The 27,938-nt window shown below is 38.4% G+C and overlaps 1 protein-coding gene across 4 annotated transcripts in view; it reads left to right on the forward strand.

Moving 5' to 3' along the window:
* The first annotated feature begins 6,742 nt into the window (after window positions 1-6,742).
* SECISBP2L (SECIS binding protein 2 like) overlaps window positions 6,743-27,938 on the forward strand; it is a 29,295-nt gene continuing 8,099 nt past the window's right edge. Inside the window, exons 1-14 of one of the 4 annotated variants that reach the window (XM_084531877.1) lie at window positions 6,743-6,986; window positions 18,047-18,225; window positions 18,831-19,155; window positions 19,671-19,806; window positions 20,272-20,501; window positions 20,588-20,612; window positions 21,372-21,505; window positions 21,769-21,900; window positions 22,291-22,374; window positions 23,345-23,512; window positions 23,667-23,808; window positions 25,235-25,404; window positions 26,646-26,778; window positions 27,748-27,910. In XM_084531877.1, coding sequence (XP_084388003.1) covers window positions 18,110-18,225; window positions 18,831-19,155; window positions 19,671-19,806; window positions 20,272-20,501; window positions 20,588-20,612; window positions 21,372-21,505; window positions 21,769-21,900; window positions 22,291-22,374; window positions 23,345-23,512; window positions 23,667-23,808; window positions 25,235-25,404; window positions 26,646-26,778; window positions 27,748-27,910 — 1,958 coding nt within the window. In that variant the 5' untranslated portion in view covers window positions 6,743-6,986; window positions 18,047-18,109. Of the gene's footprint in view, window positions 6,987-18,046; window positions 18,354-18,830; window positions 19,156-19,670; window positions 19,807-20,271; window positions 20,502-20,587; window positions 20,613-21,371; window positions 21,506-21,768; window positions 21,901-22,290; window positions 22,375-23,344; window positions 23,513-23,666; window positions 23,809-25,234; window positions 25,405-26,645; window positions 26,779-27,747; window positions 27,911-27,938 lie in introns of those variants that run through there. The other 3 variants (XM_084531875.1, XM_084531876.1, XM_084531878.1) reach the window with 3 other exon arrangements.

The raw sequence follows: 27,938 nt of genomic DNA on the forward strand, positions 1-27,938 counted from the left end.
TTTAAGTCTAAACCTTGGTATGCGTGCCATTTATTTTTTTTTCCTTGAAGTAGTTAAATATAAATACTAAAAAGTTCAAGAGCTGACATTTAGCAGTCTGGCTAAGATTTTTATCTTGCAAGATGGTGAATTATTAGTCCTGTCTGGTTGATGTTGGTGGACAGTTGGCATTTCTCAGGAATATGCTCGTTTTTGATTCTGATACTCTAAGAATACAAGGTTTTCACACAACACCCTGTGAATAGAAACACAGACCCTGATTGTTATATCTTTTTGCCTTATCTGTGGTCTTTTTGACCAAATTCAGTGTATATAGAAAGACACCGGGTACCCAGTACAGTAACCTCGGGAGTAAAGGAATACATTCTTTCCCAAATGTTTTTGTATTGTAATCCCTTCAGAGACACTATTCAAGTGCTGCAGTTGTACCACATAGTAGGTACATACCCCTCACGTCCTAAGATTTTGGGATCATCAGACACATTTAAAATACAGATCTGCAGTACTGGCCACAGCAATTTTTCTTCCTGTGGTAGCTTGTTTTGTATTGACAGAGAAATTCTCTTTCAGGTCTCAGGAATGTTTAAGAAATTTTGTAGGGTTAACGTCTTCCATAACTGCAAGTACTCCAATTTAAAGCTGAGGGTATGATGTGGTGTACAAAGCAGTGCCACAGACAGTCATCATTAGAGTAAAAGGAAAAATACCTAAGTAGAGCAATTAGCACACACAAAAAAAGTGCCTAATAAATGATACGTCCATCATGTATGTGCAAGATGGCATGGTAAACTAAATGTTCTAGAGCAGGATTTAAATCAGTATCAGTGTATAATTAAATGGGATAAAATTAACTTTCATTTGAAGGATAATTACTTCCCTTAGAAAATTATTTTGCTCTGTAGTTGTCAATGTGAGTGATTTCTTTTTTCCTTTACACAGTAAAACTTTAAAACTTAATGTGTTGCAGGAATAGCAAGGCACTGAATGTTGGATGAACGTTTCTCCTTCACTGATGCGTATTTTTACAAATCGGTGTTTCTAATTTACCCGAAGTCTTAAAGTAATAGTAAAACATGAATATAAATTGAACTTAGTTTTTTAAATAGAGGCAAAGTTTTTGTTGTTGTTGTTTTGTTGTTTTTGTTTTTCTTTCCTTCATAAAATCTCTAGGTAACATTCACTGAAAGACATTGTATTATGCTTCCTTAAAGTGCTGTGGTGTTTAACATAGCTTTTGCTTGGAAAATTCCACTGAGATCAGGTGATGTCAAATTGAACTTAGCAAAAACAAATTGGTATGCCAGTGCTTCACAGTAAGTGAAATAGATGTCCAGCATCATCCTCTGCAAGCATTGGGCCCCACAGCTACAGAACCAGAGACTTTCGTTTCGGTAGCCAGTCTTCCATGGGGACAGGGAATTAGGACAGCTATTTCAGTGTTTCCCTTCTCTGCTGTTTCCTGCCACTCTTGCTGTGGGTAGGAACAACTACTCTCCTCTAAAGGAGGAAAAAAAAAAAAAGTGAACTTAGTATTGTTTAAAAAAAAAAAAAAAAAAAACAGTCTTCCTGCCTTTCTGCCAGTTCTAACTGATGTAACATTTCCCATCCCAAATATGTCTGTTGGGGAGGCATATTTGGAGCTTCCTGGAAGGAAGTGAGAATACTGTAGGAAATATGTCGTATGCAGTTAGTCTCCTTTTTAAGTTTTTGCTCACAAAGACTAATAGTAGGCCTAGGCCAACTGGTAAAGGACTATTACCTTGAAAAGTGAGAGATAACTGTGTGTTTTTAAACTGAGAAAGTATCAGTCTACCTCTTATAAATTGTTGTGCATTTTTGGCATACTTTAGTTCTTACTTGTACTTCAGCTCTTAGCGTCTGTGCTCTAAGCACATAATAAAGGTTTATAGAATCCCTAAGGGATTCTAACCTTTTTTCAAATTTTCATAATTCTTAAACTCAAAAATTAGAATCATCTTTGGGGAAATATGAGGGAGATGCACTGTTATACAGCTGCAACAGAAAGTGCTGGTAGTTGACATTAGTCCACGTGGTACATTTGTCTCAGATGCAATTTCTGCCTCCTCAGGAAAACCAAACAAGCAATTGAAAGGAATGATGGTGAATGACAATTATTTTTTTCCAAGAAATGTTGCCCTGCAGGTTCAGGAAGCACTAAGTGACCTCGCTACATTCTCCATTCTCAGTTCCAGTCACTGAGCCATGCTTTTCACAATTTTTGGTTGTTTTTATATACCTTTAGTTTTGCTGATGTGGACACAAGACCAACTGGCACCTTGGTTAGTACAAATAACTTAATTTGCAAAAGAAAAATTGATTATTTTACGTAGGGTTACAATAGTGTGATGTAAACTGTGTATATAAACCCCTCATCTGAGCTGTTGGCAGCTTATGCATTAAAACTGAATGTCACACGAATGAAATCTGGGAGGATATGTCTGATGCATGTTTGATTTTTTATTAATTAGCAAATTTTTATTAATTAGCAAACGTACTTTGGAGGAGTTCATTTCTCTTAAGGTTTTCTCATGGGTTTGATCTGAAACCCTGATGTAGAGAGTAGTTTAATTTCTTTTCATTTTAACTAGGCTTAGAAGTTTATAGAACAATTAAAAAAAAAAAAAAAACAAAAACACAACAGTTGAAATGCACCTGGCAGAATAATATAATAGAGGTATTTGAATTGCAGTCTGATAACAAACACTGTCATTCTTGTAGCTACTCAGAAATTGTCAGCTGTAAAACATGTCTGTATTTGAAGACTGTATTTTCACATTTAATTTTGGGGTGGGGGGGAGATTAATTTGGTTGAGCAGGAAGCATGTAAGTTTGTATTAATAGTAAAATGATACCACTCTGGACAGTACCCCAGGCTTTCGTAAAAACAGAGCAGTTATTTGACATAAATTTCTCTCTCTATATATATATTCATCCATACTGATTTTAATCATAAAAATTTAGTTGTTACTTTATTATTTTCAAATTGCTGGACATACCATTGTAGATCTAGAAAATGCCTACATCAGAGAACTAGATAAACTACATTACAGCTACATAGTCATAGTTAAATCTTGATCAAGATGTTGACAAAAAAGCTTTATCACCTTCTAATGCTTCTAAATCAGTGCAAAGGTAGATTGCAAACTATATCTGCATTAAATAGGTGCATACATAGCACTACGTTTGAGATGTAATAACTGTAAGCCTTACAGCAAGAGTAACAGCTAATCCCTTCATGGCCATGCTATGAAGAGATGCAAGGCAGGATCTGTCCTCAGCTGTAACACCAGTTTGCAGCTGGGCTCAGTGGGAGTGCTGTGCTTGCTCTGACTGCTGCCAGGTGGTAATCGCTTCTTGCTATCAGATTCGTGGTTCTCAGATCTGTAGACGAGCTCCCACCTCAGTTGCAGTGTGTTCCCTGTTGTGTTTGCCTTTAGCTGCCTGTGCAGGACGTGACACGTTGTATCTCCCATCACATACAAATGTTTATTTGCCAAGTTCTGCTTTGCTCTCTACCTCTCTTTTTCTATAATTATACTGAAGATTTTAGTTCCAGTCCAGTAAAGCTGTGTCATTTTGGAGCCAGCTTCATTCCTGCTGCGTCTTTCCCTTTCTCACTGTGCAGCCTCCACTGTGGTCCATGTTCAGGCCGTGCTGCCACAGAGCTCAGCCTGAGCCTGCTGAGACCTGGGGATAGAGCGGGTGTAATTGAGCAAGCAATCCTTGCTTCATATTCCTCTGCCAGTGCAATTAAGCTTGTATGTGTATGTTCAGCTTTCAGTAGAAGAAACTACCTTGATTTCAGTGAGATGTGCTTAATTGCCTCCCTACAGGTTCTGTGAGGTTCTCTACCCAGTGGGTGTAAGTAGAGCCTTTGTAAGTGGGGAGCATGAGTAGCTACATGTGTGCTGTTAGACTTGCTTGTGATCTGAACGCAGCCATTACAAAGTGCCTTTCCACTCTGCTGAGATAGCTAGGTTTAGGCTCCTTGTTTCATTTTTATGTCAGCTTAGATTTTCATTTGATTGGTGTTCTTCTTTGTATTCAGGAAGGATAACTCCACTATCCAGCAGCTGCAGCAATAAACCCAACAACTTATTAGCAAAATTGCAATTAGAACCCACTAATTTCAAGCATCATTTTTGCTTCCCAACTATTTATTGTTTACTCTATGTTGTGATAGAGAAGTAGCAATAGTTGCTTACATATTGACTGATTTGAGAACTGGACCTTTAGGACTGAGTATTCTAAAGGAGCTACTGCAATTACTAGTGTGCTTAAACTGGACAGTTTTTTTCGCTTGTTTTGTTTGCCTTTTTTTTTTTTTTTTCCCCTCATGGCTTCTTTAAGGCCAGTAACACTGTTGAGTTCACTTACACAACACTTGATCAAGAAGATGATGATGTAACCAGATAGGCTGGCTTAGTTGTAAATAGCTGTGGATAGAAGATCTAACGTAACTGGTTCTAAGTGCTTTGGCTTTTTTTTTTTTTTTTTTTTTTTTTTTTTTTGTGATAATACAGAGTTAAATTTTATGGGAGACTTGAATTCTTTTCACCCAAGTGGCTGCTTAGGTCACCCAACATAACTTTCTGTACTATGTATATTGTATAAGTTGTGTAGATCTGATGCCTATTTAATCACTGCCCAATTTAGATCTTAGAACTTCTTGTTATTGTTGTTTAAGTATGCATAACAGAGCTTTCAAGTGTGACCTTTCTGTTGGTATGTATTTTGGGAACAAAAGAAGGATTTCACAATGAACAGCCTTGCCATAATGAGTCATTATTTAAAAAAAAGAAAATACAGCAAGTATCTTAAGCAAATGTCATAATATATATTCCGTGGTCAGCACCATATTAGACAAATGAAGCTGCATTCCATGCTAAAATGCTGGTGTGCTAATACAAGAAGACAATTGTTGTAGTGGTTTCAGTGGGATATTTTCACTGTTTTCTGTCCTGTCAGGCAAGTTCTCCCACATTACTTGGGAGATGAAAAGTGACTAGATTTTAAATAATTGAGCAAAATTGTATTCACTTAAGTGAAACATATTCAACAATTGGGAATAAAATACACTTCACTCAGTAGAGATGCATTGTTCAATTTATGAAGACTAAGGTTCAAGTGGCTTATTCAATGTTTCATCATTATTTATCTATAGATTTACATCTCATTTTTAAGTTCAGCAGTGACTGATGAAATGGTGTTCAGTTGCATCAGCTGAAAGTTCTTGATACAACCGGCTTAATCCCTGGTTTTACTTTCCTGACTTCTTGTGTCAAAATCAGAAATGTCATTGTGTAAAAGCTGCTGGGAGCATAACCTCATAACCTCAAATTTAGATCAGTATTGCTACTTTTAAACAGCTTCCTAAGGTTATGAACACGTGCGTTAGTTCTGCTGAAGACCTTCACCACGCTACTGCTGTATACTGTTGAAAGACAGGATGGTATATGTCAACACTGACCATGAAGACTTCTATTAATCTTGTCAAGGAAAGTGTTGGGATATGGAAGTGCAAGCAAAGTGGGCGAGTGCTGCAGTTTTTCCAGCTAAGAGAGGTTTCTATAGCAATTAGGGGCCAGGAACAGCCCTCCTGTTCTCTTCAGTTGTGGTAAAACAGTGGCCTCACTGAAGTCAACAGAAATCCTACAGTTACATTTCATTAGGATTACAATTTCACCGTTCTCCCTTTCACATATGATCCATGGGACCTATGATTTTGTTGGCTGCAACCCCATGAAAACTTAATTCACAGAACGTAAGTAATGTTGCAGGCATCTAGGCAAAAGTTACACTTAACTGGAGATCCCGCTGATGTAAAATAGCACACAAGGCAGTGACAGTCTGTCTGCACAAGTTCTGTATTCATGTCATCTGTTTGCAAGATGAGATCTTACTGTGCAGTGCAATAGCCATCTTCAAAATACCGTATGTTACTTATAAAGTTCTAATGGTGGAGAGCTATGCTAAGAAAATACAAAGGGATAACATGGATTAATCCAACAAAATTTTTGTGAAGTCCAACAGCTTGTTATGTGGCATGCTGAACATAACGTGGGAAAGAGTGAATTGGAAAGTGAAGGTTAAATCTAGGAAGCTCTATCAAGATTGCTCTGTAGAAACAGTGTTGGTAATTTTAATTTTAACTGTGTCAAAATACAGGCTTGCTTACCTTTCCCATTAGCTATGCCCTTATTTCTCACCAAAAATTAAAAAAAAAAAAAAATCAATCAGAAACCTGCCTCTTGCATTAATACATTTTATAAATGGATTTCTGGATTTCACCTGGAAGTACTCAGCTCTGCTCCAGCACATCCTTTGCAATTGATTCTATTTTACATAGGCATTTAGCCTGTTTTTTCTGCCCTACTCCAGAAGTATCAGTGAAAGCCCTGGAGACAGTCTTGCAGCCCCTTGGAGCACCCAAGGACGGGCCCGACCCTGTGGGGACCCGGGGACGGGCAGAGAACGGGGCGTGGGCCCGGCCCCTCCTGTACATTTTCAGCTTTCCGACTAAATAACTTACAGTTATTTTTTTATTTTTTTAAATATTTTAATTTCAAGGACGCCTCCCTCCCCCCCCCCAGCCCTGAGGAGAAACAAGGCTTTCGGCGCCGCTTGGGCCCGCCCGGCTTCCGTCCCAGCTGAGCCCTCCCCGTCGCCCCGCCGCCTCCCCCTTTCCCTTCCCTTCCCCTCCCCTCCGCTCCGGTGCCCGCCCTCGGCCGTGGCGCAGCCGGGCGCGGTTCCCGTGAGAGCCGCGAGCGGGGCCAGCGCCGCCCTGGGCGTGTGCGGGAGCGCGGTGTAGCCCGCTGAGGCGGCGGGGAGGGGGGGAGAAGCGAGCACCATGGAGGAGGCGGCTCCGAGCCTCCGCCGCACTCGGTAGAGCCGCCGCCCAGCCCCGCCGGAGCCATGGACAAAGCCGACAAGGTGCGGGCCGACGGGCGCCGGCGGACACCGCGGTGAGGGCGGGCGGCCGCCCCGCGGCCCTTGTGTCCTCTCACGGCACCCCGCGGAGGGGCAGGGCGCGGCCCGGCCCGGCGGGGCGGGGGGGGGGGGACGCGTGCGGGGCCTGACGCGGCCTGCGGGGTTTGGGAGTACCGGGAGGTGTTCGGGGGGCTGCCTCCGGGCCCTCCTCGGCCGCGGGAGCGGTTTCAGCCGGGGCTGTTGGAGGCTCCGAGCGGGAGTCCGGCTCCTGGGAGAGGCTCGGGGGGCTGTGAGGCTGTCCCTGTGTTCCCGCAGGGCCGAGGGGCTCCGCTCCAGGATTCTTCCGCCCCCCGCCCTGTTGCTACTGACAGGCTTTGCTTCGTGTTCGTGGGGTGGTCACGGTCGGTGGGGTGTGACTTAAAGCTCTGTGCTCACTGCAAGAGTCCTGGGTGGGTTTCTTGAGAACTTGGCGACGCGTGAGGCTTGTCGCCTGTTGGAGTAATGTAAACATAAGGGTTTGGGTGAAGTTTTCAGGGTTAGAGCCGCTGCTGATAGGTCTTGGCCGTTCAGCTGAGTGGGAAGATTTGGGTTTAGGTCACTAATTCTAGAAACCACTGTTTTCTTTTTCTGTAATAGGTAACTTGCTGTTCTCCAAGTAATCAGCCTGCATTATTCTTAGCACCCTTCAAATTATAGGTATGAAGAAGCTTTAGCTGGGACTTAAGAGATCATGTGATTTGTTTACATCTGTGCAATAAAATCTTTCACGGGCAGGAGGCACTTCTAAAAGGTGGATCTGAAGTGAATGTTGCTCTCCATAACAACGTGACTTTATTTTTAAGCTTATGATTGAGCAAAATGTTTTCAAAACTCATACATGGAATTCAGATATTCCTTCCTTGTAGCTTGAGATCTTGGCATGTCCAGGGGTTCTCATAGGAGAGTCAATCAATAAAATAGTACAAGCTCCTGTAGATGGTAACAATGCATTCTGTAAAGATGTATTGCTTTTTATTTTGTACATATGTCTAAAGAAGTTAGTGAACAGTGCAGTTTACTACCTTATGGCTCCCACTGTCTATTTAATTTAGAGAAATTGATCTCACTCTGTAAAAATTTACATTAGCTTACTGAATTTGCCTGTTGTACTCTTTAAAATCTTGTATCTTTCTCCTTCAGTTCATCTGTAACTAGGACTGTGGCACCCTTGTGAAATATTTATTCCCTGTTGCTTGAGCTCTTCATTACCAGAGGCTCATGCCACTACCAAACCAGTCTCTTTTTGTTTGTTGGAAATAGCTCAGAAAAGCTGATAATCTCTGAGTTACTCATAACGTAATGTGTTTAATCTGTCTGTATGATTATCTTAACTGTGTAATATTTCAACTCGGAGGTGCAGTTAAGCTCTCTGAAGCAGGAACAGTCTTCTTGCTTATTCTGTTTGCAGCATATCTCATCCTGTTGGTTCCTCATCTGCTAGTAAGGCTTCTAGGCAGACAAATTAATAGCTGATGAGTTTCTAAAATTATTAAATTATCTTGTTGCTTTTGTCTTCTCATTATGCAGTAACATCTTGATTAGGAGATTCCAAAGTGCTTTGGGTTTGAACCTTTTGTGCAGTGAGATCAAATGTAATCTCCTTTATCTGTGCAAGTGTTTGGTAAAGTTGCATCAGTTCTGGGTGCTTTTCCACGTTTTCTTTGATTTGGTCTGCTTTGGGCACATGTATTGCATGACATCTGATAAATGAATCTTCAAGCATGTAGATGTATGATAACAGTACTTAATTTTCTTTTTCCCTTTTCCCCAGATTACTCAGTCAGCCACAATAGGGTAATTGTCCCTGCAGATAGGAATAACTACTGTGGAACTAGAACACAAGCAAGTAGAATATTGTGCTATGTTAAAGTATGGTATTTCAAGGGTAGAGGGGGGAATGCAAATGCTTTTGGTGGAGGATATATTTGAACAGAGTTTTGTCATGCACCAAGAACGTCTGGGCACCCAGATGAGGAAAAAGGTGTCGCTTGCACGTCACTCCTCAGGTTTCTGTTACCTGAATTCTGGTGTGACTTCGCTTGTTATGGTATTCCCAGTGATCTTTTTGGCGCATAACAAAGAGGAAAATATAATAAAGCTGTTTGTAATGTACCCTCCTATAAAATAATTATTTTTTAACCGAAACTTCTTCCATTGAGAAGCCTAAGGCTTTCAGTGGTTGTGAAGTATTGTCTTTCCCTACAAAAGAGAAGATTCAGCATCTGACCTTTGTCACTCCTTCTGTTGAAGCTGATTGTGGTAGAAATCTAAAGAGAATCAACTTCCCCTCTCAAGGGCACTGATGTGTTTTGATTTTCCAAGTGTTAGACACGTCTATCCCTATGATTAAGGTATTTGATTCTATTAGTGCAGTTGAGAAATTAGGTGAAGTTGTGAAATCGATGACCTGTGTTCTGTATTACTGTTGCTTAAATACTGCCTGTTCTGCTTGCCTCTACTCTATTTGACCGTTCAACAGCTGGCTTGATAAAACGCTTGCTATAGATCTAGGTGCTCCTTATCCTAATTAATTTTCTTCCATGTTTCTTGCATGGCAGAATTTTCAACTGTCAGCAGACTGAAAAAGGTCAGTTTTTCTGGGTTCTATGTTTTGCATCTTACTTTCTCTTGAACCCTGCAAGAGCAGAAGAATTTGAGTTTTGTTTATGGTTTATATTTTATTATAGAATGTGTTCTTCAGTCCATCTAAAATGTTATTGATATGACATGTGAAGGTCTTCTAAGCCTTCTGATCACAGATTTTATTTATCATTGACTAGCGTATGATGAGGAAGCAGACATATGTGATTGGTTTGTACTAACACCTTTAGTATATAGACTACAAAGCAGTCGTACTTGAGAAGTTTACATGCCCTGTTAAGTGCTGTAAACTAGATAAGTGGAGAGGATCCTGTCCATAGCTTTTTATCTTTTGGACAAGCTTTGTAACTAAATACTGCGGTTTAGTTTTCCTTTTTTTTTTTTTTTTTTAATATTCTGGTCTTGAATGTTAAAAAGCCAGCCAACTTGTCATGTTGTGCCACTTGTTTACGTTCAGCATATGCAGAAAAATTTCAGTACTTTAAAAATTTTAACATTAACTTACATGCTTCTGAGTAGGGTTTCCTTTTTGCAAAAGGAAAAAGAATTGTGTACGGGAGCTAAGGGAAAGGCTAACTTCCTAGCCTGTTTGCTCTAAGTGTTGAATTAGAATTATTATGTTTAATCTAAATAGGATAGGCTTAAATTTTGTGCTTTGTTAAATGGCCTACTGCTGGCGTTTCCAGTTGGACTGCATATTTACCATTCCTGAAGTATTTGCCACTTAGAAGCAACTAATTATAGAAACAATGGCTTCCATGTTTGTAAAGTTTATCTTCAACAGATGAAATGTGACCTGTCTTACTACTAAAATGACTATTGCATTTTGAAATCCAAAATTCAGAATCAGGATTTTTTTTTAAGGAAAAAGATACTTGAGCTATGTTTGTGTATCACATCTGTGATGAGACTTCTTGTTTCCAGACTTCGAGGCAGCAAAGCAGCTGATTTCATTACAGCCCTCTGAAATGCAGCATCTGTGCCTATTTTCTCCCCCTGTAAATGGTGAGATAGATACCCAAGTGTTCTCTTCTAAGACAGCAAGCTGAAAGAGATCCCTTTTAATGGAAAGTGCTGAATGGCATTAAGCTACAATGAACAAAAACTTTTCTAAGATTAAACATACAGTACTACAACTATAGGACAAAGTTTACCAGTCTGTTCCTGCTTGTGTCATCTTCTGTCTTTGCAGCTGTTGATGACTACAGTAGCTTTTATATAGGAAACAAAGGATCTCTTCAGTATATATGCTGTCTTGAAAGAGTTGTAATTGTTGGACTGAAATATGTAATGAGATGGTTTCAATTTGTGAAATGTTTTGCACTAGGGGTATCTACAAAAGCAACTCGTGTATAAATCTTGGTTTCATTTGAAGGGGTCTGCTTGTGTTAATGGGCAACTGATTGAAAATCTGGTGTTTCATCATGGCTTAAATTTATATTTAGGATTGAGTTTGGTTATCAAAGGTCAATTTCAATAAAGCTTTGTTCAGCTTTATGATGTGAAGGGTTGAATAAACATGAAAAAGTTACACGCCAGAATAAAATTAGACTTGGTCTTGCAATGTTTGCTTTTAGATTGCCCAGTCAAAAACATACTTTTTTGTTATATGTCAGTGATGTCAGCAGCAAAATGTTGATTTTTAGCGTGTGCAGGGTGATGTAAATGTCTATGTTGTGAGAGCAATCATAGCATAAATTACTATTGCAAGTGTTCTGTTGTTTTTACCAGAAGTGTAGGTGCCTTCCTCCAGTTTTCTGGCATTTGGTCTAGGTCTTTCTTTTCAATTCCTTTTGTTTGCATATGGTTATAAATCAGCTACGTGATCAATCCTGCTGCGTTGTGTTCATCTGCACTTGTCACTCCTGTCATACTGTCTGGCTGTACTTTTGGGGGAGTTGTTTTTTATCCACATGCTTTGATTTGTGCACTGCATTTTGTTTCCGAAGCAAATAGTCACTTAATAAAGGGATCTCATCTTCTCATCTAGAGTATACTGAAGTTGTAGTTGGTTATGTTTTCTACTGAGTCTCAAATATGTCAACATTGTATTTAAAAATAAAACAAAAAGCAACGATGAACTGTTTTATTTCAGTATCTAGTGAAAGAAGCACAGGAGATGACCATGTAAGCAAAATACAAAGGCTCAGTCTGAGATATTTTTGCTTGTCCAGTACAATAAGTAGTTAGCAACATCCTTACCTTTTAACTGATTGTTTATTTTTATTTTTTTTCACTCTCTTCTTACACTATTAAGGAGAAGATAATTTCAGTTGTTCCCCAACATATTGGGAAACAGGTGACCTAAAATGCCTCTTATTAAAACGTTATTTTGCTCTTTGTCTTTCCCAGTCCTTCCTCCCAGCCAGGAATATCACAGACCCCCCAAAAATCCTGCTTAGATAATTTTGGGCCAATTACCTAACTTAGCTATTTTGTTTCCTTTGCCTGTCAACTGAAACCACCAGCCCTTTGTGAAATGTACTGAAATGTCTGGATAATAACATTGGAGAGTTAATTCTACTTTTATTTTGGTTTGGTTAGCAGTCTGACCTGCCTCAATAAGTCTGTTTCCACTTTCTGCTTTAGGTTTAATGAACTTTAGTGTCCTATTATGTACACATATTTCATGTAAAAAGGTACTTCAGTAGTATTTTACCAGTCTCTCTGGAATACTTAAGGAAGTAATACGTTGAAGTTTAGTGTATTACTATCTAAGCAAAGTTGTCTTTTTAACCCTGAAGCGAAAATAGAGCTTTGTTGTTTGACAAGATGTATCAATCATTCAGGGGATTGCATGTATTATGCTTGCAGAATGGTTTTTGAAACACCTGCATTAAGGTTAAGTTTTCAGTTTCTCTTTTGGTGAGTTAGCATTCAAAGTGTGTACAGAACAGAATGTAAAACTTAAAAAATAAAGTAAGATTTACCCTGAATTCTTTTGCTGAAGCAAACATCTTTTGAATGAACATTTAAAAACTAAAATGAAAAAAGTCTACCCCTACAGATTCAATTGCAAAAGAAAGCAGAGTTTATGCTATAATACATGTAAAAGACTTCTGAAGTGTTGCTTTGATTATTTTTAATAACAGACACTGTCAAAGTGCTGCAGGCAAAAAAAGGCATTAATTTTCAAATGCACTCATACCTGTTTATGATTACAGGATATTTTCTATCTTTATCTTACTACTATAAATAAGTTAAATATATGACGAGTTGTACAGAAAATGGTAATTAAATATATCAGGCAATTGCTCTGTCACAGCAGTAGTTAATCATTACCTGCATAAGAGGCAGGGCAATAGGAGAAGAACCACTGACATTGTCCTTCTACTTTGGATATCTCTGAGTTGTATGAAACTACCAAAATTAAGCACAATAATTTTAATGAAATTTTGCTAAATTTAAGAATTTATGAAATATATGACTGTTTTTTATTTAAAGAAAAAAAAAAATGAGGAGAGAATCCTGTTTTTACTAGAAAGGTTTAAAGAGATCCAATACATTTTATCCAAAATACTTAGAGGGAAAACCAAGGTCACTTTTCTTGGTTTTGCAAAAGCAGTTGGGATAACACATTATCTTGAAAATGTTACTACTAGAATAATCAAGGATTTTACATTCTCAGCATTGTTTAAAATCCCTTAAAAAGGGGGGTGAGAGGGTGGGAAGAAGAAGGAAAAAGTTACCTTAACAGGAAAGGGTTTATCTTTCCCAAATGGCAAGAAATACTTCTGCTGTGGCAGGTTTGCTGATGGGAGTCATTCAGCTCCTGCTTTGATCAGTTATCATGTACTTAAAAAAAAAAAAAAAAAAAAAAAAAAAAGTGAAAGAATATTCCTTCATAAGAGTAATAATGATGATATAATACAATAGTACAAATTATTGTGATAAGACTAAGACAGTTCTGCAAGTGAATCACCATTAAGAAATGTGTGCATGTATGTGTGTCTGTGTTTGGTTGTATTTCCACATCAGTCTTCCAAAGTAATATAGGGAAAGAGCAGAGAGACTAGAAAGCCCTTCAAAATAGGGAATCTTGTACCACCTGAATCACAAGTATATTTTGACTGTTTTCCTAGTCAGTTCTTGAGTGGTTTGTAATTGGTGTCTTGGCTAAAGTTGGGTTAACGTACTGCTGGAAGCTGGTGAGCAGCAGATTAGGCATACTTTTTTGGAAGTTTTCAGTGCTTCATAAGAATGCTATATTTGTAAAGAGCTCATCCCCATTATGCTGTTGAGTCTTCTGTGGGTGAGACAGCCTTAGCTTGGTGCTCTAACATGTTTGCCATCTGGGTTTGTAGGCCAGTCCACAACTGAATCAATTCTTCTGCAAGTAATTCTGTCTGGAATTCTTTCTGTATCATGGACAAAATCTCTTTTCAGAGAGGGAATTGAGCGTAGGTATTCGTTGGTTATGATGTGATCGCTGTATGAAAGCATTTGATAATTAAAAAAAGCTTTTGTTGCTGTGGAGCTGTGTTGGATCAGATGCCTTGGAATTTGGCAGGTGGGTACTTGAGTCACAGGGGAGCTCTACCATATGCCTGAGGTCGGAGAGCAGAGCACTGCTGCGCCCTGGAGCTACCCAGTGGCTCTTTGAGGAAGTGAGATGATGTTTACAGGGAACAGTAGCTAATGGTGAAATTTGAGCCAATACTACAGAAAATCTCATGGAAGGATTATGAATTAGTGTCGTGGTTTAACCCCGCCGGCAGCTAAACACTACACAGCTGTTCGCTCACCCTCCCCCCTCCCTCTCTGGGACAGGGGAGAGAAATGAAAAGTGAAGCCTGTGAGTTGAGATAAAGACAGATTAGTAAGACAGGAAAATAATAACAATAATAATAATACAATGATGATAATAGTACTACTACTAATAATGTGTACAAACAAGTGATGCACAATGCAATTGCTCACCACCCGCTGACCGATGCCCAGCCTAACCCCGAGCAGTCCGGCCCCCCTCTCCTGGCTAGCCACCCCTATATATTGTTTAGCATGACGTAAGATGCTATGGAATACCCCTTTGGCTAGTTTGGGTCACCTGTCCTGGGTCTGTCCCCTCCCAGCTCTTGCTGCACCCCCAGCCTGCCTGTTGGCAGGACAGAGCAAGAAGCTGAGATGTCCTTGGCTCAGTATAAGCACTGCTCTGCAACAATTAAAACATTGGGATGTTATCAGCACTATTCTCATCCTAAGCCAAAACATAGCATTCTACCAGCTACTAGGAAGAAAATTAACTCTGTTCTAACTGAAACCAGGACAATTAGCAAATTTGACAATGGAAGGATAAAATTAAAAACAGCTGATTTTTCTAATAAAAGATTTACACTTGGAGGAATAGTTTGGTTCTGTTTGTGCAAGTCATTAGAATAGCTCTTAGAGACTCTGCAGTTAGTTTGAGTGTCATGTATGGAGTGTAACAGAATGAATTTAGTGAGCAAAATTTTTGGCCTTACTTTCAAGATTGGCAGGGAATTCAGATCCAGTTTGATAGAGGCAGAGAAAATATTTCTATATTATAAAAACATTGCATTGATCATTGGCAGTTATGATGACTTAATAGTGAGTATATTTCTCAGGAGCTTTTACAGTCTCAACTGTGTTTTTTTCTCTCTTAAGAGTATGTGACAATGAAGTAATTAAATAACTGTTGGTTTTTAACTCATTTGTTTGGTGGATTACAGTGTAACTCGTAGAATATCCGGAGTTGGAAGGGACTCATAAGGATCATCAAGTCCAACTCCTGGCACCGCACAGGTCTGCCCAAAATTTAGACCATGTGACTAAGTGCACAGTCCAATCGCTTCTTAAATTCAGACAGGCTTGGTGCAGTGACTACTTCACTGGGGAGCCTGTTCCAGTGTGCAACCACTATCTCGGTGAAGAACCTCTTCCTGATGTCCAGCCTAAACCTCCCCTGCCTCAGCTTAACACCATTCCCTCGGGTCCTATCACTGGTGATTAAGGAGAATAGGTCACCTGCCTCTCGACTCCCCCTTGCGAGGGGAAGTTGTAGACTGCGATGAGGTTCCCCCCTCAGCCTCCTCCAGGCTGAACAGGCCCAGTGCCCTCAGCCACTCCTCATGTGTCTTCGCCTCTAAGCCCTTCACTATCTTTGTCACCCTCCTCTGGACACTCTCCAACAGTTCAATGTCCTTCTTGTACTGTGGTGCCCAGAACTGCACACAGCATGTGAGGCCACACCAGTGCAGAGTAGAGCAGGACAGTCACCTCCCTCAACCGACAAGCAATGCCGTGCTTGATGCACCCCAGGATCCAGTTGGCCCTCCTGGCTGCCAGGGCACACTGCTGGCTCATATTCAACTTGCTGCCAACCACAACCCCCAGATCCCTCTCTGTGGGGCTGTTCTCCAGCGTCTCATCGCCCAGTCTGTACGTATAGCCAGGGTTGCCCCGTCCCTGGTGCAGGACCTGGCACTTGCTTTTGTTAAACTTCATATGGCTGGTGATCACCCAGTTTTCTAATCTGTCCAGATATCTCTGCAAGGCCTGTCCACCCTCATCCGTGTCCACAACTCCTCCAAGTTTGGTGTCATCGGCAAATTTGCTCAGAACACCTTCTAGTCCTCCATCCAAATCATTTATAAAGACATTGAAGAGGACTGGCCCTAAAATGGAGCCTTGAGGGACCCCACTAGTGACCATCTGCCAGCCAGATGTGGCCCCATTAACCACAACCCTTTGAGCCCTGCCCATCAGCCAATTGCTCACCCATTGCATGATGTTTTTGTTAAGTTGTATGCTGGACATTTTGTCTAGTAGGATCCTATGGGAAACCGTGTCAAAAGCCTTGCTGAAGTCCAAAAAGATCACGTCAGCTGGTTTCCCTTGGTCGACTGCTCTTAGTCATTTGGATGATGATGATGATTCTGCCTTTTGCTGGTTAATTAAACTTCATTGTATTTAAGTGTATCAGACGAACTAAATGAAGAACCAGTAATCTGCACAAGTGTGTCTTGACCTCACTGTTGCTCAAATAAATTTAACTCCTAGTTTAAGCTAGGATTTTTTCTTGTTCAGTCTATTACATTAAATGTGCCTATTCATCAAGGAAAAAAAGTAGTTTCCTACTGACTTAGGATAACTGTATTTTCTAAATGTTTTTGGACTTTCCCCTTCCAACTTCCACCCACTTCCCCACCCAATGCTGATAAAGAAATACCTGATCTGCTCATGTGCTATGTTTCCAAAAATAAATGGAGGGAGGGTATAATAAGCGTTTAGTTTCAGATTCTGGACAGTTAGGTTGAAATGTTTGTGTATGGGCTGGGGGCTTGACACAGAGCAAAGATGTGGACTGAGAGGTGTGGCAGACATGACTACTTGTCATGATGTTTTCAGAACTCACATTATTTAACTGATTTTGCTCGCTTGGATGTTGTGGAGGAAGCGGCAAGGATGTAAAACTGTCCACTGCACAGCAAACCTTCAAGCTTCTCCTTTTGTAAAATAAGACCATGACCTCCTACAGGTTATACATTGCCTTTGGAATTGTTTCCTGGGTAAATGGAAAGAAACATTTCTGGACTCCTTGCCTGTTTTAGAAAGAATCTACTTAGAAGCAAGCATATTGAAGCTGAAATGTTTGAACAAAAAGATCCTTTTTGGCTAATTGTAACATATATCGGAGCATGGAATTTCAGGGTATTTGGGATCTGCATTTGTCTCAGACTAAGGCTTTGGCTGGCTGAACAGAGCATTGTTCAATGCGGAAGCATAAATCTAGCTAATCTATTACAAACAAAGATGAAAACAGTGGGTAAAAAGCCATAAACTTTTGAGGCTACCTTTGGGGCTGATCTTTTCCTTTGAAAGCACAATTTAGAATTTACTTCTAAGCAGTCTTTAATTCCCTCTTCGTGGCAAAAAGTAATCATTTTTAACACTTGTTCAGATGGTGTATCACAGAAGAAAACCCCACACATGTTCCATCTATTTTAGCAGTAAACTTATGGTGGCTGAAAAACCTGTTCTATAATTGCCTAGAAACATGGCCAGTTTTGTAGTGTAGACCAGGCATTACTACTTATTCCATATGTTGGTTTCAATTATGCAAGCCTACATGACCGTGCTCCACCTACAGTGCTAAGTCTGTTTCTTTCTGTGTTGAGACTAGTATTTCCTCTGCAAGATCTGAACTTCAGCCCCTTTCTAAAGTAGTCGGTGTTTGTACAGCACTATGTAAAGTTAACATAAACATTAGGTGTTGGTGATCTGTGTTACAGCCTGTGTTGACTGGAAGGATCCAACAAATGCTTGCCAACTGTTTTCCGTGTCTTTCAGTTTACTGCAGAAGGCTTGTAGCCTTGTCGTCCATTTGCCTGCTGTTTGTGATGGTTGCCATACAACTTCATGAATCTAAGTTTTCCGAACAATTTATACGTTTCTGTACTTAATGAAGTCATTGTTTCTTTTTCTCTTTCTAAAGAATGTCAAGCTGTCAGCTGAAGTAGAACCATTTATTCCTCAAAAGAAGGGTCCAGAAACACTAATGATCCCAATGGCACTTCCTAATGACAGCGGAGGAATTAATGGTCTGGAACCAACTCCTATCCCCAGCTATCTGATTACTTGCTATCCATTTGTACAGGAAAATCAATCCAATAGGTAATACATGATTGTGGTCTTCATGGAAGATAATCTCTCATGAAATGAGTTTGAAAGTTTGAGTTTGTAAATGCTTGTCTTCATGTGTGCTTGTTGAGGCCTGCATTTCAAAGGAATTTTGAACAAGGGTGAGTTGGCAACTTCTTGGTGTACTCAAGTACTCAGCCCTGAGTAAGCTGATGAACTTCACTCTTACATCTCTCTGCTGGCTTACCTTGTTTAAACTTATGTCTCTAAAGTTATATATGCTTTTTGAGATGTCAAAACAATTAAATTTGTAGTAGGTCCAAAGTACTTGTTAAGGGAAATGCCTATGCTTAATTTCTAAATTTAATATAAGAAATTAAGTTTACAAAGATGACAAGATAAAACTCTTTATTTTGCTCTTGAATGTAATTTGAGCTGGTGAACATAATTTAATTGGAATTTCTAAGAAGTCTTAGTAAATTTAAGTTCAGTTACTGTAAGCTAATAGCCTGTGAAATGTTTTTTTTAAGGGGGTGGTGTTTGCTTGTTCTGAATTTTCTTGAGGGAAAAACGTAATGAGCAATCTTTTTTTCTTTCCTTTTGATTTTTTTTTTTTTTTTTTTTTTTTTTTTTTACAGACAGTTTCCATTATATAACAGTGACATCAGATGGCAGCAACCCAACCCAAATCCTGCAGGACCATACCTTGCTTATCCTATAATATCTGCACAACCACCTGTTTCTACAGAATACACATACTATCAGTTGATGCCAGCACCGTGTGCTCAGGTCATGGGTTTCTATCATCCTTTCCCTACTCCCTATTCTGCACCCTTTCAAACAGCAAATGCTGTAAATGCAGTTACTACAGAATGCACAGAGCGTCCCAACCCATCGGGCCAGGTCTTTCCATTATCCAGTCAGCGGAGCAGAAGCAGTAACAGGGGACCCGTCATACAAAAAGTAAGCATGATGCTGTCCCTTTGTTAACAGGATAAATAGAATTGTAGAAAGAAAGTGTCTTTGCACGGAAGCATGCTTCTCATTTGAGTAAGAACAGGTATGGCCTATATAAATGGAAGAAAAGGTGGGCAGAAAAGGTGTTATTTAGAGAGACATTTAACTCTGTATACAGAGACAATTTTGTGGTTAAAATACGTGATGAGCTTATAAAATCTGTAAGTGTAATATGGGAAATTCCCGCTGCCTCTCTGCTGGTTTGGTCTGAGTTTAGAATTACTTCCTTAGAGAATAAAATATCCTCAGACTTTGTTTACTGTAATGAGGTGGAAGTGTCAAAAAAGTTTGTGCAGAAAATGTTCTTGCAAGTACTTTATGAATATTTCCCTTAATCTTGTCTTCAGATATGTGGCTTCTGTAAAGAGCATTAGAACTTTCAATTTGTTTCTTTAGTTTGATATAACTATGAAATCAAATCATATGACTTATGAGTATGTATGGCTAATCTTTTAAAACAGCAACAGCAGCTACAGATGCACATAAGAAATAAACGTCCCCCAGTGAAAAATGTAGCCACTCAAAAGGAGACTAGTTCATCAGGTCCTGAGAATAGATCAAAGATTGTTTTGTTGGTTGATGCATCACAGCAAACAGGTAATTTCTTGTTATTTTCTGGGTGTACAAAATAACTAGAACTATATCTCACTTGTTGTCTGTCCTAAAAGAAGGTGGACCAGTTTCAGAGGAAGCTTCTGAGAGTGATTTTTGCAGATCAGTAAGATAATGAAGAAAAGGTGCTGGTGTTTGCAGAGACCTATTTAATGTGTCAGATTATAATGTTGCAATGATTGTGTGCTTCTGCAGAGATCTTGCCAATGTCAAAAAAGAACTCTTCCCTTGTTGAGGGAGTTATCTAGATCGAACTAATAATCATCTTTTTTTTTTAAAAAAAAGAAAAAAAAAAAAGAAAAAAGAAAATCAGTGCTATTGTTAATTTTATTAAAGGGAAATGGTCGTGTGCAAAGACACTGGCTTGTTTCTTTTTTTTTTATCATGTATGTTTTTTTCATGTTTCATAATTAATTATTTATGCAGGAATTGTTATCTTTTGTCTTGCAGACTTTCCTTCGGATATAGCTAATAAGTCACTTTCTGAAAGCACCTCTACCATGCTTTGGAAATCAAAAGGCAGACGCAGAAGAGCTTCTCACCCTGCTGCAGAGTCATCTAGTGAACAAGGTGCAAGTGAAGCAGACATTGACAGCGATAGTGGATATTGTAGTCCTAAGCATGGCAATAACCAGGTTGCAGCCATGACTTCAAGGAATACAGATTCTTGTGCAGTGAATGTATGTAAACATAACTGAATAATTTAACTGTATTTGTATCCTGCAGATTAGAAAAGAAAACATCTAAAATGTTTTTTCCTTTTCAGGTTGTAGAACCATCAGTAAATACAAGTAAGTATTTTCCTAGTGAGCTATATCATATTTTGCTGGGCTACTTCTGTATTTTTGCTTGACATTTTGCGGGTAACAGTTGATCTGCTTCCAGGATGCTGTTGGAACCGATCAAATACTTCTGAAGATTTTTCTTTACTGTGACTTCTACCGTCCCCACCAATGCCTCCCTCCTGGTGGTTGAATGAAAGTATCTAAGTAGCTATTGCTAATAATTTATCAACTGTGTCTTCAAATGAGGGAAAACTAAATTTTCCAACAGAAGTGTTCAGACAAAGCTGTGTTTGTATTGTGTTTTATCTTCTTTCCTTACTCTATTGGACTGCAGTTCATATAAGGGTGGTGATTGCATTACTCTACACCTGGAGCTGAAGAACTCTGTTACCTATTTAAGAAGTGCTCACATTTTTTTTTGAAGTTCTAGAAGTACTTTAACACACAAAAAAAGTTGTGATTACTCTGATAGTGGTTGATAATGCTAGTGACTATTATTTATGGCTGGACTGAAATTGTTAGGGATGCAAATCTGATATTTCCTTTGATTGCTTCCTAGTGATCGTTTTTTAGCAGTTTGAATATCTGTCATGGGACTCTTCCATAAAGGTGATTCTCATTATTTCTGTAGCTATTAACAGAAGTTAAAATTAAGAGGAGAATTAGACCTTCTCAGAGAACTGTGTTTGTATCAAACTTGAGTTTCTACCTCTGGTGGTATGTATGTCACTGATGCATTCTGTCACACTGATTCATTTGTCATAGCTGATGCTTCCCTTTCAGCTGGTGTAAGTTGGACTAATGTAAATTCCCAGGCAATTCAAAAAAAACCTTGGGCTGAAAAAACTCAGACGTTTTCTAGAGGTGGAAGACAAGCTGAGCAAAGAAATAGTTCACAGGTATGTTGTTAATGGTTCTAAACTGAAGAATTTTTTTGTTATGTTTCATGTAACACATGAAAATAAGGAATTTGAAATGGAGTAGGTATTATCTGTTGAATAGCTTTTGCATTAAAAAAAAAATAAACTGCTTATTAAATCTAATTACATACAACTTGTTACTTCTTAGTTTGTATTTAACGGACATGGATGTATTATGTGTGTGCGCACACCTTGAAAAATCAAAATTGCAGAATGCTGACCATATTTGTTATTTTTTTTAGTCTGGTTTCAGGTGCAGAGGCCACAGCACATCTTCAGAAAGAAGGCAGAATTTGCAAAAACGACATGAAAAGCCTCTGACTCCAAGTCAGTCGAGTAGAACAGAACAGAGTCCTGAACCTCTGTATTTTGAGGTAATGTTGTTTGAAAACTGTTTATGCATTAGTGAAATAATTGTGGAATAAGTGATTTTTATGAACAGGGAGAAGGTGAAAAACTTTTGTTTTCCTGCAGATAAAAAATACCGTTCTCTGATATTTTTTTATTTTCTTAATATAGTTGAATTTCTTTAATTTAAGTGTTAGTAAATTCTTTTTTTCTTTTTTTAAACAGGTTATGCAGATACAGATACACTATTTTAACTTTTTTTTCCTGTCACTTTCTGTTTGTGCCACTATTAAGCTCTTCTAGTTTGTGGAACTTTAGGATTAAATCCATCCTTGTACTTCCAGCTATTTTAGTTAATGCTTTTCATGTGAATTCTGGTTCTGTGCTCTTCATTCTTAATTTTTTCTACTGTTTAGGATGAGGATGAATTCCCAGAGCTAAATAGTGACAATAGTAGCAGCAAAAGTAGTAACATCCAACAAAAGATTTCACCCAAAGTAGTAAGTAACTCTTTTGTTTTGCAAAATATATTTAAATTAAGGGAAGTTATTTTGAGATAACATAAATTTGTCTTTTTATGAAGTCATATCACAATATTTATGATATGGACATTATGATGTTCTTAGGGTATTTGCATTACTGGTTTTAGATGTTAAAGAAATGCCAATTAAATGGTGCAGAGAAGCCATTTTAAAAAGACTGCTGTTGGCTTCTAATGAGTCTGTTAATGGGAGAGACTGTAAGAGATACGAACACTTCTTCATTTCACGAATAGTTTCTTATGAATTTTGTGCTTTTTGAAGTTGCATGCTGAATTTTGGATGAACAGTAGATACAGACGGATTTCTGATATTAAAACTTATTCGGAGCTTTATCTATCTGTCTTCAGGCTAATAGATCACATCCTGGTTATTCTTTCTGACTCACAAGGACTTGCATTCAGACTGAAGCTTTGATGCAGAATTGTTAAATCTGCAAATGCATAGTTAATAGTTTCAATTCTCCAAAATAACTACAGTTGTCCTAATTTATCCTGAAAGGACAATAAGCTAAGCATATCTGCATCTAGACTCTAGAAATAAGTGTTGTGAAGATGTTCTTTTATGTGATTTACGTAAATGTTTTGTTGTAGAATCATACATGTAAACTATTTAATCTATTGGGCTGATCTCCATGAAAATCAAGTCCTACATGGAATCTTCTGAGAGGAAAAAAATTTCCCTTATTTAGCAATCAGACTGGAAAACCCTCTGACATAATTGGAGACAAATAGAATAATGTTTTTCTTACAAAAATGAAATACACAGAACTTTTTCTATGAGTTTACTGGGTCATCTAGTTGGGTTTAATTATTGGGTTATCATACTGCGGACCAAAGCAATGGTTCGTTTGGCCTCATCGGCATCATGCTTCCCGTGGTCTCAAGAGAAAGGTCTTTAATGGTGTTTTTTGCACTGTTTAAAATCCTAGTTGGATGACTTACCAGAGAATTCTCCAATCAATATAGTCCAAACTCCAATTCCCATTACAACTTCCGTACCAAAGCGTGCAAAAAGTCAGAAGAAGAAGGCCTTGGCAGCAGCGCTTGCAACAGCTCAAGAGTATTCAGAGATAAGCATGGAACAGAAAAAACTTCAGGTGTGCCCCTACCCCCACCCATCAGAGATTGGTAAAGTAGAATATCTTATAGTAGCTATTCCTTTCTATTCTGTAAAAGCAAGAATCTCTTTCAAAGACAGTTCTGCAAGCACTATTTCTCTGTATTTATCCGTATGTGACGTTCATCTTATAGGAGGCTTTATCAAAAGCAGCTGGAAAGAAGAGTAAGACCCCTGTTCAGTTAGATTTGGGGGACATGTTAGCAGCTCTTGAAAAGCAGCAGCAAGCAATGAAAGCTCGTCAGATCACCAACACCAGGCCTCTTTCATACACAGGTACTTCTCATCTTGACTATCACAAAATGTATTTTGTGACAATATAAGTGTGAAATGTCATTGTTCTGAGCATCTTAAGCGTGCTTTTTCCTTTTTCTTATTTCGGAATATAAACATAACAAAAACCTAGGAAGATCTACTTGATGCATTTATTTCTCCAAAAATTCACTTGTGCTAACTTCCTTTAAGCTGCAGTATATAATAGTGGAAGTCCATATTAGAATTGAAGATAAACACTTAGTAAAATGCAGCATTTGTCTTAAGAGTGATTCAGTGTTGAATGTGTGAAAATAAGTGTATTATTACAGAATATTACCTAATTCTCCTTGAAAGCAGCTTAGAAAAGATACCTGTGACTATGATACAGAGGGATACCTCTCCAGGATATTCTTCAAACCTCTACTGATTGTAGTTCAGTGCCTCCTGACCCAAGGTTTTCTCAAACCAAATTTGCTTCCGAAGCTATCTGTCACTTCTGTTGCATGCTTTTACTGTCCGTAAAGTCCAACAGTAGTGAGTTCTGACTAGTCTCACTAATGTTCTCACTAGTGTTCTAGTCTCTTTATTTAGTGTGTGGAAGCTGGTCTTTCTGATCATCCTTATTGCCCTCTCTGTATCTGTTTGTAGTTCTACAGTATCTACTTGGAAATGCAGGAGGTCACATGTACACAAAATATTAAGTTATAGTTCTATCACAAATGTATGCACCAGCTTAATTACACTTATTCCTTATTTCTTTATCAACACCTAATGCTAAACTAATTTTTTTATGTTTGCTGCTGAGTACAGAACGGATACTTTCATAGTTATCTATCATAACTCCCTGAATCTCATTCCTGAGCAGTAGTAAGTAGCCTAGAGTCCATTGTTATGCACATAGTTACCATGTTTACTTCATTTACCTGCTTTGAGTTTCATCTGTGTTCAAACATTAATTAAAGTTGGCAAGGTTATATCAAACAAAGCTCAGCAAAGTACAGTTGGCATTTTCATTTCAGACTATTTATTTTATTCTGTTTCTCACAGAAGATACTTAACTACATGCTGTACTCTCATCTGTTCTCTCCTTCGACTAACCAAGTCTTTTTCGGGGGGAGAAAAGGATAAATATTTGCATTGTATCTTACTATTATGATCTTACTAATAATGTTATGTGTAGTCATTTGAGAGATCCATTTTAAGTGTTGTAAAGTAATTATTTTCCTGGAATCTGTAGCTTCCTAAAGCATGAGGCTAAACTGAAGAAAGCTTAAAACCATCTGGAATTGACAATATCTGATGATGTAATTTTCCTGTCATTATGAACTGCTTTTTTTTCCAAGGAAGGAAAATGCACTTTGAGAACTCACCAGTGGAAATTCTGAAAGTAATGTTGAAATAAAGGTGACATGTCTTTTAGTGAAACTATTATCTTTCTTGTATTTAGTTGGCAGTGCTGCTCCCTTTCATACCAAAGAATCTGCCAGCAGAAAATCTTTAACAAAGGGACAGCCCTCTATGGGTTGCCTTAATCCTTTGGATTCAACTGCTCCAAAAGTGAAAAGAGGAAAAGAAAGAGAGATTTCAAAACTGAAACGCCCTACTGCACTTAAAAAGGTAAATGCGTCAACTGTAGGTTGTTCTGATCTGCACTCATACTTCAAAAATAAAAATTTTCTTACCATATACTCATGGTCACTATTCCTTGAGGAAGGACTCATGAGCTTCTACCTCTAGTTCTTATTATGCTGATGTCCTGTCCTTTTGATACAGACATGTAACATGCATAACTTTTCTACTTCTGTAACTAGTTGGGAGTGTATAAATTTATCTTAATAGGAGTTTTGAGGATATTTTAACTATAAGCACTAGAATATATGGAGAAGTTTGTGTATTTCTTTCCATGTTGCTGAATCCTAGTTTGTAATGCAAAGTAGTATGCTAGATTGCCGTACCTTTTTTTAGAAATGGTTGTATAACTTGAAGCAAACACATAGGTTTTGAGTGAATTTAGAACTAATTGTTTGTATATGTATATATATGTGTATATATGAAATAGGTATGTACACAGATAATACAATATGTTCTGAAATCAGAAGGTAAAACACAGAAAAGCTAGCCCTAAAAAAAAAAAAAAAAAAAGACAGTGGGTAAGCATTAAAGAAGTGGTAGCTACTGGTGCTAATGCACCACAGATCTTAATCAAGATTTGCCTACCTGATGAGATGGGCAGTTGGAATCTGGTAAAGCTGTGTACGTGCAAAGGTTGACTGAGGCTAAGTTGCCTTTTTTCTCTCACTGGTAACTTCCCTCCCCCCCTCCTCCCCCCCCAACTTATCTGTGACTTACATGAGATAGAAATCCACAGCTTCCTGTGGAAAAAAGGACACCTCTCTTAAGGTCTTTATCATTTATACTAATGGCAGTACACCCACAGGTGCTTCTTTGTGCTTTTTCAATGCAAAAGAAATGGTTTTATTTGTATTTCATATGTTGTCTTCATGAAGACAACTAATATTCTTGCATAAGAATCTTTTTGCAGAAATGGAAATGAGGAATTCTTAATGAGTAAGTATTGTGTACCAGAAAGAAACTGTAAAAGGGCTTAATATTTAAAACTGTTGGAAGTACTGTTGATGTGGAAGTACAGGAGTGTGGAATATACCATCTGTAAAATGCTAGAATGAAGTACTGTTTGTGGTCAGTGAGGAAACATAGATGACTTCAGCTTTCTTTATACCACTATGAGTAGGAAGGTTTTTAATTAGTTGATTTTGTTTTGTTTAATCAAATGAGCCTTTTTCTGTAAAGGTATCCTGTTTGTTTTTAATGTTAATAGCTGCTGGTTTTGTTCCTAGATTATTTTGAAAGAAAGAGAAGAGAAGAAAGGCCGTTTGTCAGTAGACCACAGTCTTTTGGGATCTGATGAACAGAAAGAGGTTCATATAAGTTTGACTACCGATCAGTCTCAGGATTTGGCCTCTCAAGAAGGTCAGTCTCTCTCTTCTTTTCCCCTTGCCCACTGTACCCCAGTTCTACTAACCTACTTATTTCGTCTCTCTTTCATGCAATACAGTCTACTGGTGTTACCTTGCAATTTTTCTTAACATCATGAAATACTAGAAAATAGAATCCTTTTTTTAAAATGACTTGTCTGTCCCTCATTTGTGGAAGCCTCAGTGCAGTATGTGTTCTAGGTTGATAATCTCCATATAGCCTTTTAATAAATTTCTCTTGAGTGGTTACTTGAAATCTCTCAGCGCTGATAACTTTTTGTCCATTTATCAAAATAAATAAATAAAACTTTTTTTCAGCTATGCCACATTGGTCACAGTGTGTGTTAATTTTTGCAAACTGAAACTTTTCTACAAAAGTTAAACTGTCAAAGGGGGTTTCCAGTTTGCTGAACACTTTGTTAATAAGCTGTAGTGTCTGGATTGTCAGTTTGCAGCAAACAGCCATAAGCAACTGGGAAGTTCCAAAGAATTTTCCATGTTCTTGATTGAGGGAGGGAGGGGAGCAGGTTGTCTAACAAGTGTTCAGATGTCCTGCTTCAGAACTTTTCTTCTGCTTGATCTTCCTGACTTCACCTGATTAAAGATAAGTGTGAAAATCTTAAATACTCTATGAATAAAGTAGATAAACATCATATAGTAAAGAGTTATTGAAAGAAGTTTTAGCATTTAGGTAGGTTTTCTATTTTGTTGTATTCCTTAAACTTGGCATTAGATGTTTGATTATGAATGCTCAAATATTGCTTGGTTACCTGACCCATGCAAAGCATCTGCTATGTGCTTATTTTGCTTTCTGCCTCTGAATTACCCATCCAGAGAAGAATACTGTTTAGTGTTTTTCAAATGTAATTTGGCATAAGTGAGAGAGGTGCATAGGAATTGCAGTTTTCTTTCTTCTATGTGAAAATGTCCTTGCACTTTATAATGTTTCAAAATTGTCTTTCAGAAACTGGATTAAGTATGCCTAGTGATGCTTCACTTTCACCAGCAAGTCAGAATTCTCCCTACTGTATGACCCCGGTGTCACAAGGCTCACCTGCTAGTTCTGGAATAGGTAGTCCAATGGCATCTTCTGCAATAACCAAAATTCACAGCAAGAGATTCAGAGAGTAAGAGTCTTGCATTGTTAATTTAAAT

This window comes from Aythya ferina, assembly GCF_964211825.1.
Source record: "Aythya ferina genome assembly, chromosome: 11".
Taxonomy (NCBI): domain Eukaryota; kingdom Metazoa; phylum Chordata; class Aves; order Anseriformes; family Anatidae; genus Aythya; species Aythya ferina.